The 9366-nt window shown below is 36.5% G+C and overlaps 1 protein-coding gene across 1 annotated transcript; it reads right to left on the reverse strand.

Moving 5' to 3' along the window:
- Nucleotides 1–485: 485 nt before the first annotated feature.
- Nucleotides 486–8287, reverse strand: LOC140965994 (uncharacterized). Its single transcript, XM_073426277.1, has 8 exons — nt 7610–8287; nt 6648–7387; nt 5290–5612; nt 4866–5185; nt 4493–4740; nt 4203–4399; nt 1206–1430; nt 486–898 (listed from the first exon to the last, which is right to left on the reverse strand). The coding sequence occupies exons 1-8, from the start codon at nt 8285–8287 to the stop codon at nt 486–488; spliced, it is 3144 nt and encodes a 1047-aa protein (XP_073282378.1).
- Nucleotides 8288–9366: the final 1079 nt, after the last annotated feature.

Here is a 9366-nt window from a genome sequence, read left to right on the forward strand (position 1 = left end):
ACTGACCTACTAGTTTCTGTGTTGCATATGGTCTTTCTCGAATTATTGGCAATGTGTGTGCGATGTGAGGATGAAACAATATGATTTGCACCCTTTTTCAACTGGCTGTTCTTCTGATACCGTTTCTGAACTGGCTTACAGTTGTAATAATTGTAATAGCCATTCCTTGAGTACTGATTTTTATAACTGAATCATATAGATGACCAGTTTCTTTCATCAGTTGAAATCTCATAGCTGTATCCAATCCCATACCGTTTTGCTCTGTTATTTATTTTAGTCAATTGAACAGCTAGTTTACTTGGTTCTGAGAATTCATTTACCATGGTTGATTTCACAAATGTAATATAATTTCCTTTGTTTTCATTCAACCTTGGCTGTGTATCACTTGCAGAATTTTCAACATGATTGTTAAAGCCTAAACCAGTTTTATCATCAACTGATTTCTGTGAATTCTGCATTTCAGTTAATGCGACTAAAGACTTGTTCTAAGCTTTAATCAGTTCAGTATTTTTTGAAATTTCAGTTTTTAACTGATTTATCAAGGCTTGGTTCTCAATCATTTCAGCTCTTTGCTTCGCAATCTCTTTTTTTAAACTTGACACTTCAACTGATTCATCAATTTGAGTCTTGTCACCATTGGGATCATTTTGCTCAGCTCTGACCTTCTCAAATGATCGAGCAAGTTTGTGATATTCATTTACCATGTCATGTAGTGTGGAAATAAGTTCCTCACGAGTGAAATCAGTTGAGCTAAAGTCAAATACCTGTTCACTTGCTGACTCCAGTTCAGCATCATCTGCCATTAAGCACTTGGCTTCCTCCTCATCTTCACTCGAACTGATTGGGCTTTCTAGTTCTGACTCATCACTATCAGTTTCTACCCACTTGGATTTGCTTTCTTCAGCCAAAAGCACTTCATGTTTCTTTTTGGATGATTTCTTGTCATCCTTGGTCCTTCTTCTCTGCTCATAGGACTTCTTATTTTTAAGTTGATCCTCGACTGTCCTTCTTTGGCTTAGGACAGTCTGCTATGAAGTGACCAGATTTGCCACAGTTGTAGCAAGCATAGGATTCTTCTTTGGACTGATTCTTCTGATATTGTTTCTGGAAGTTTTCTTGATTCTTCCTCATAAACCTTCCAATTTTCTTGATAAACAGTGACATAGCATCATTGCTTAGTTGATCAGCAGATTTGTCAACTGAACCAGTTGGTTCTGGTCTTACTACTGTTAAAACAGTTGTGACAGCTGGTGTTGAGGGTTCTCCTTCCCTGGTTTGCAGTTCAAACTCGTAAGCCTTTAGATCAGCAAACAAGTCATGGAGTTCGATCTTGTTAAGATCATTTGACTCTCTCATAGCCATGGTCTTGACATCCCATTCTTTGGGAAGACCTCTGATCACCTTTAGTGTCACTTCTTTATTCGAATACACTTTTTCAAGTGCATTCAGCTCATTGATAATACAACTGATCCTCTCATCATAATCATGCATGGATTTTACTGCCTTCATCTTGATGTTGTCAAACTTCTGAACAACAACTGATAGCTTGTTCTCTTTTGTTTGACATTTCCTTCACATAGCTGGATCAGTTTCTCCCATATTTCTTTGGCAGTTTTACACATCTTGATTTTGCTGAATGTGACTTTATCCAACGTTTTGTATAAGATATCCTTTGCCACATTGTCTAAGTTGGCTTTTCTTTTGTCCTCAGTTGTCCATTCATCTCTGGGATTTTCTATGCAATGAGGTGACCCTTCAGTTATGGCAACTGCTGTATTTGCTTTTAGAATCTTCATGGGACCTTCAGTGATGACATACCACACGTCCTCATCCTGTGCAGCTAAATGAGCCTGCATTCTGATTTTCCAGTCATCAAAATCTTCTCTGGAAAACATTGGTATTTTATTGAATGAAGTCATGTTGAACAGTTTTGAGGATACAAATATTCTGAGACAAGATTCAAGTACTCTGATACCACTTGTTAGGATCGGTTTGTTGGATGGAAAGTATTTAGAAGGGGGGGTGAATAAACACTTAGAGATTATGAAATCTTTTCGTAGTAAAGTATCAGTTTGGTGACAAACTAATACAGGAATCTTGTCGGTCAATAACAATCAGTTTAACTGATAACAGTTGCGAAAAAATAAACTGATTGAAAGATAGAATAACTAACTGAAATGATAACACACAGAGATTTATGGATGTTCGGAGAATTAAATACTCCTACGTCACCCCTTCTATCACAAGGATAGGATATGCACTAAAAGACTTTGATCGATACAAAAATTGTACAGACCCACTTCAGCTTGGACTTAACACTGCCAAAACTGAAACTCTTAGTTAACAACAATTTTCATAGTTCTACGACTGATCTTAGCACAACTGATCTAATTAAAGATTGAATGTAATACAAAAATAGCTTGTGCTAGTTAGCTCGAAAAGTAGCCTCAACTGCTACAGATGAATCTTTTAAGCGTGAGCTTTTATACTTTGAGTATGAATAAATCTCAGCAGAGTAATAGCAATGTTTTTGAAAATAGTTCGTGTCTCTTGTTTTCTCGACTGCTTTTCTCGCCTATTTATAGGCTTCTCTTTCAACGGTAACTTTAAATAATATTTGAATCTTATATCCGTTGATTGCTACGTCAATATTCCTCTGACATTCGTACACTGTAGTCTTTGAAATGCGGCGTTNAGGATATGCACTAAAAGACTTTGATCGATACAAAAATTGTACAGACCCACTTCAGCTTGGACTTAACACTGCCAAAACTGAAACTCTTAGTTAACAACAATTTTCATAGTTCTACGACTGATCTTAGCACAACTGATCTAATTAAAGATTGAATGTAATACAAAAATAGCTTGTGCTAGTTAGCTCGAAAAGTAGCCTCAACTGCTACAGATGAATCTTTTAAGCGTGAGCTTTTATACTTTGAGTATGAATAAATCTCAGCAGAGTAATAGCAATGTTTTTGAAAATAGTTCGTGTCTCTTGTTTTCTCGACTGCTTTTCTCGCCTATTTATAGGCTTCTCTTTCAACGGTAACTTTAAATAATATTTGAATCTTATATCCGTTGATTGCTACGTCAATATTCCTCTGACATTCGTACACTGTAGTCTTTGAAATGCGGCGTTACACTACGAGTTGCAATCTGCTTTGTACCGTTGTCAGTTGAACGGTTGAGTGTCCTTTTCAACTGATGACATGTACAGCTGAATGATCAGCTGATAAGCAGTAGCTGATAATCTCACAACTGAATGAAGATCAGTTTCCAACTGATCAGTCAGTTGTCATCGAAAGTCCAGTTAGACTAACTGATCATTCAGTTCTCTTCGTCAGTTCAGTTCTGCTGGATTCAGTTGCCTTTGATAATTCACGCGATACTCTTCAGTTAGGCAAACTTTCAGTTGAATTGTGTAGTTCGATCTCTTGATCAGTTAGTCCAATAAATATATGGTTTGTCAAACAGCCGAAATTATGTTTCCAACATCTTCTATCATTTGATTCATCCACAAAAGTTGAGTGCAACCACTTCCAGTTGCCACATATTCAGATTCAGCAGTTGAAAGTGAAACACAATTCTGTTTTCTACTATGACATGAGATCAAATTATTTCCAAGATAAAAGCAACCCCCAGAAGTACTTTTTCTATCACCTAAATCCCTAGCCCAATCAGCATCTGAGAACCCTACTAAATTTGAGTTGGTTTCGTGTGTATACCACAATCCTAAGTCAATGGTTCCGGCTATGTATCTTAAGATACGTTTTACGGCTTTTAAATGAGAAATCTTAGGATTAGATTGGTATCTAGCACACAAACAAACACTAAGCATTAAATCAGGTCGGCTGGCAGTCAAGTACAAGAGACTTCCTATGATACTGCGATATAGAGTGTTGTCAACATTTTCGGCAGCATCATCTTTGGATAATTTTTCATTTGAGCCCATAGGTGTCTTCATGTGCTTGATGTTCTCATTAGCAAATTTGTTTATCAGATTTTTGGTATACTTACTTTGGCACAAAAAGATGCCATCATGCATTTGTTTTTGATTTGCAAGCCAAGAAAGAAATGTAATTCACCAACCATTCTCATTTCAAATGTAGTAGACATGCATTCAACAAAGTCATTAGCATGCTTTTGGGATGAAGAATCAAAAATGATATCATCAACATAGACTTGACAAATAAGGATCTCACCTTTGGATTTTTGAATAAAGAGGGTTTTGTCTACCTCACCTCGTTTGAAGCCAATTTCAAGTAGGTATTCAGTCAATCTGCCATACCAAGCACGTGGTGCTTGCTTCAAACCATAGAGAGCCTTCTTCAATTTGTAGACATGATCCAAATGGCGTGGATCCTCAAAACCCTTAGGTTGTCTAACATACACTTCCTCACTTAAAATTCCATTTAAAAAAGCACTTTTAACATCCATTTGAAAAAGTTTGATTTTCATGTAGCATGCAATGGCTAGCAATAGTCTGACTGACTCAATACGGGCTACAGGAGCAAAGGTCTCATCAAAATCAACCCCCTCAACCTGTGTATACCTTTGAGCAACCAACCTTGCTTTGTTTCTAATGATGTTCCTTGACTCATCGATTTTATTCTTGAAAATCCATTTTGTACCAATTATGTTACCATGGTCAGGAGGTGGAACCAAGTTCCACACATCATTTCGAACAAATTGCTCAAGATCATCATGCATTGCATTAATCCAAAATTCACCTTTCAAAGCCTAATCAACATTTTTGGGTTCAAAATTGGATATAAAACATGAAAATCTAAAATGTGAGTATGTAGAGTTCATGCATATAAGTCCAGCCAGCTTTCGGTAATCAACATAAAACATGAAAATCTAACCTGCGAGTATGTAGAGTTCATGCATATAAGTCCAGCCATCTTTCGGTAATCAACTTTCTCTTTCTTTCGAGTTTGAACATCTCCACACACATTTCCAATTATTTGAGATGATGGATGGTTTTTCTGGATTTTACTTGGAATATTCTGGCCATCATCTACTGCATCATCATCACTGTGCACGTCTTCTTCAGTTTCAGTGACTTCAGTGTCACGTGTTGTGCTAGATGTTGCAACATCTGGGGCAACACCTGCATTTTCCAGTGAGATTGGAATTTCCAGAAGGTCTTCAGCGTCATCTTCAGTAGTTTTCTTCTTGAGATCTGCACAATCATCAAAAACACCATTAATGAATTCTATAATAGTCCTAGTTCTTAGATTAAACATGCGTAAGCTCAACTATTTGTGGCATATCCCAAAAACAAACACTTATCACTCTTTGAATCAAACTTTGCAAGTTGATCTCTGTCATTCAAAGTGTAACAGACACAACCAAAAACATGAAAGTATTTAAGATTAGGCTTCTTTCCCATGATTATTTCATAAGAAGTCATGGTTGAACCACTTCTCAAATAGACCCTATTCGAAATATGACACGCTGTATTAAGGGCTTCTGCCCAAAAACGCTTTGAAATATTCTTTGAGGCTAGCATCGCCCTTGCCGTTTCTTGCAAAGTCCTGTTTTTACGTTCGGCAATCCCATTTTGCTGTGGGGTTTTTGGTGCTGAAAATTCATATGAAATCCCTTTCCTGTCACAAAATGATGAGAATGATGAATTTTCAAATTCCTTACCATGATCAGTCCTGATCCTTCTCACCTTTAAATTATGAAAGTTTGTGATTCTTGTGACCAATTGTTCAAACACATCGAATGTATCCGATTTTCCCTAATAAAACTAATCCATGAAAACCGTGAGAAGTCATCAACACAGACAAACGAATATTTCTTACCTCTAAAGCTTTCGACTTCCATAGGACCCATAAGGTCCATGTGTAGTAATTCCAGACAGAGTGTTGTTCCAGATGTTGGCAACACTGGGTGTGACACGCGAGTCTGTTTTCCTTTTTGAGAATCTCACATATGGTATACCAGAAAAGAGATTAGACATACCTCGTACAGCATCGTACTTACTCAGTTTCTTCAGGGTTTTGAAATTTGCATGACTGAGTTTTTGATGCCAAAGATTGAGTTCAGTGATTTGCGCATGTTTGCATGTGTGTTCCTCACCTATTTGATAGCAATTGTCAGAAGACCTTGTACCTGTCATAATGCACATGTTTGTTTCATCAAAAACTTCACAAGTATGCTTATCAAACTTCACATGCAAATTATCATCACACAATTGGCTTATGCTTATCAGATTCGAATTTAATCCTTCAACATGAAGCACATTGTGGAGCTTTGGTAGTCCTTCAACATTTAGTGTTCCCTTTTCAACAATTTTTCCTTTAGCTCCCCCTCTATAGGTTACTCTACCAAATTTTTGTTCAACATAATCGATGAGATAATCTCATGAACCTGTCATATGGCTTGAGCTTCCACTATCAAAGTACCAATGACCTACAATGTTAGTTTTTAACAAAGTATAGACAACATTACAGTGAGTTTTTACCTTTGGGACCCAAATTTGTCTTACTGTAGGTCGATGGTGGGAGGTGTTGCGGGAAGTGTTTAACAACATTCGGGGAAACATCCGACTCATCTTTTGATTCATGCGGTCATCCCTAAGTTTAAAATAGTAGGGCTTGATATGTCTAGGCTTAAAACAGTAATGACATACATACCTGTATTTTCTTTTCTTAGGTACGTGTGCAGCCGGTTGTCTTTTCGATGGAGTGCTTTTGATCGGTGACTTGGATTGTGGCTTCGTGGTTGATTCATCCTTTCCCTTCACAAAGACAGTCGACTTCGAAGATTCACCAATTTCAAACACACTGTCTTTGAAGCCTAAGCCTTTCTTGTCATCTCTTCCCATCAATAGTATGGATTCAAGCTTGGATGTGCTCATATTGAATTTGGACAAAGTTTCAGTTATCTTTTGAAGCTCATCTTTGGTTTTGCCAAGCTCTAAGTCCTTTTTGTTCAAAATTACCTCAAGTTTGGCAACTACAACTTTTAGATCGATGTTCTCCTTTGTAAGAGTTGAGTTCAGCTTGTTTCTTTTAGTCCAATCTTCAAAAAACTCCTCATAGAGCTTTTGCACACTCTCAAGAGTGATTTCTTCATTATCAGTCCCCACATCATCTTCACTGAGATTTTCAGAAGACATGGATTTCAAACAAACTGATTTTTCGCAGATGTTGCGGCCAGGAGTGGCAACACCTAGGGCAACACCTAACGGATTCACCTGTAGGCAGTGTTTTTCTGTTAACAATGCAGTCAAGGAGGTGTGGTTATCTTCATCATTGGATTTCTCCTCCTCATCAGATTCTTCATCGCTTAACGGCACATTATAGCCTTTATTCTTTCGCAATCTGTTAGCAAATTCATTGCCATAGTGTCCAAAGCCTTTGCATTCTCTACACTGCACTGAATCTTACTTCTTTGAATTATAATGTCCCTTGCCTTCATTCCTTGGTTGAGATTGTTGCTTGGCAGGAAAATTTTGTGGCCTTTAAGGTGCTGGGAGACTTGGAAATTTCGAAGGTTGTGCATCCTTCTTCTTATCTCTGATTTTTTTCAAGTAATCCCCGAATTTCTTTGTGATAAAGGAGATAGAGTCCTCTCAAAGGTCTGATTCATTAACTTTTTGGGATATTTGAAGAAGATCATTATAATAATCATTTGAAACTTGGAATGCAATTGTCTTCCCTTTTTCTTTCTTCTGCATATCCATGTTCATTTCGACGGTTCGAAGTGAACTAATCAGGTCTCCCAAAGCCATTTGAGAAATGTCCTTAGCCTCATCTATTGCACAAATTTTTACATTGAATCTTTCGGGCAAAGAACGGAGAACTTTTCTAACTAAACGCTCATTGGAGATAAGGTCTCCAAGACTGAACGCCTCATTAGCAATTTCCTGTAGGCAACGATCATAGTCTAGTATATTTTCAGATTCTTCCATCCTCATCATCTCGAATTTGGAAGTAAGCATCATCAATCTGGTTCGTCGCACACTTTCAGAACCTTCACAGTGTCTTTGGAGAGTATCCCATGCACTTTTAGCAGAAGTACAGTTTGTGATCAAACTGAACATATTCATGTCAACCGATGTAAATATAGCATTCAAGGCCTTTGAGATGTAATTAGAAGTCTGCACTTCATCAGCAGTCCAGTCACTTTCAGGTTTTATCATATTGTCACCATCTTCGTCCAGTTTCTTTGGTGGAGTCCAACCGCTTATAACTCGTTGCCATACTCTCTCATCTATGGATTTTATATTGAACCTGATTTTAACCTTCCATAGACTGTAAATTTGTTCCATCTAAGACTGGAGGTCGAAGTGCTGGATTTGCAAGTGATGTATCCATTTAATTAACTTTGTCAAACAAAATAAAAACCAGAATCAGCACTTAGTGTAGAACCCGTTAAATCAGACTACGTATAAGCCATGCATAATTACTATTATTTAAATTAAAATGATTTTTATGCATGAGGATTTAAATTCATTCTTCTAAAATTGTTGAGTTATGATTATTTATTTTACGCAGCAGTTTCGTTTTACCTTTTCAATTAAATAAGCGAGGCCAGACTGGAGTTGGAGTAATGAGATAAAATTTAAATGATAAGAAAATATTCCTAGACTTAATTTAAGATAAAGAATAATTTATTTTATTGTAAAAGGTAGTTTAAGAATTTATTTAAGTAATTAGAGATAAGTAGTAAATAAATTCTTTTATGTCCAATAATTAATTTAAAACCTAAATTAAATTGTGTAACCAATTGGGATAAATTAATCTAGGCCTATTTTATTTAAGAAATTATAACCTAACATGCTAGTAATTAATTTGAAGATCAAGCCATGCCATGCAAGAAAATAGTTATCCTAAATTAATTTATTAATGCACTAAAATACATAATAAGTGTTTAAAACTTTAAGGAGTTAAAATACAAGATTTAAGCAATATTTTTCCTCCATTATCTAGCAAGATTTCGGCCACCCTATTTAATCATATTTGACACCTCCCCATTTTTTTGATTCTTTTCCTTATCTTTTCTTGGTATGATAATTCCTTCATTTTAACCACCAATAATTAATTATTTAAGCAATATTCTCCCTTGCTTTTGATAAGAAAACAATAAGCCATCACTCCCCTAAATCTCCCTCAAATCCCATAATATCATATCATTTCCTATCTCCCAAACAACTAGGATAGAAAGGTTTTATAGTTGCCATTCAATTCCCATTTAATTAGCAAACTTCCCCTTCAATCCCCTAGCCATTCTCCCTCACTATTATTCGAAAGTTTCAGAGCAAAACCTACAGAAAAATTGTGAGAAGCAATAAGAAAACAAGAGAGAAAAACAAGAAAGAAAAGAACTCCGCCTCCGCCGCGCCGTATT

The sequence above is a fragment of the Primulina huaijiensis genome, unplaced genomic scaffold (genome assembly GCF_012295235.1).
Source record: "Primulina huaijiensis isolate GDHJ02 unplaced genomic scaffold, ASM1229523v2 scaffold19263, whole genome shotgun sequence".
NCBI lineage: Eukaryota > Viridiplantae > Streptophyta > Magnoliopsida > Lamiales > Gesneriaceae > Primulina > Primulina huaijiensis.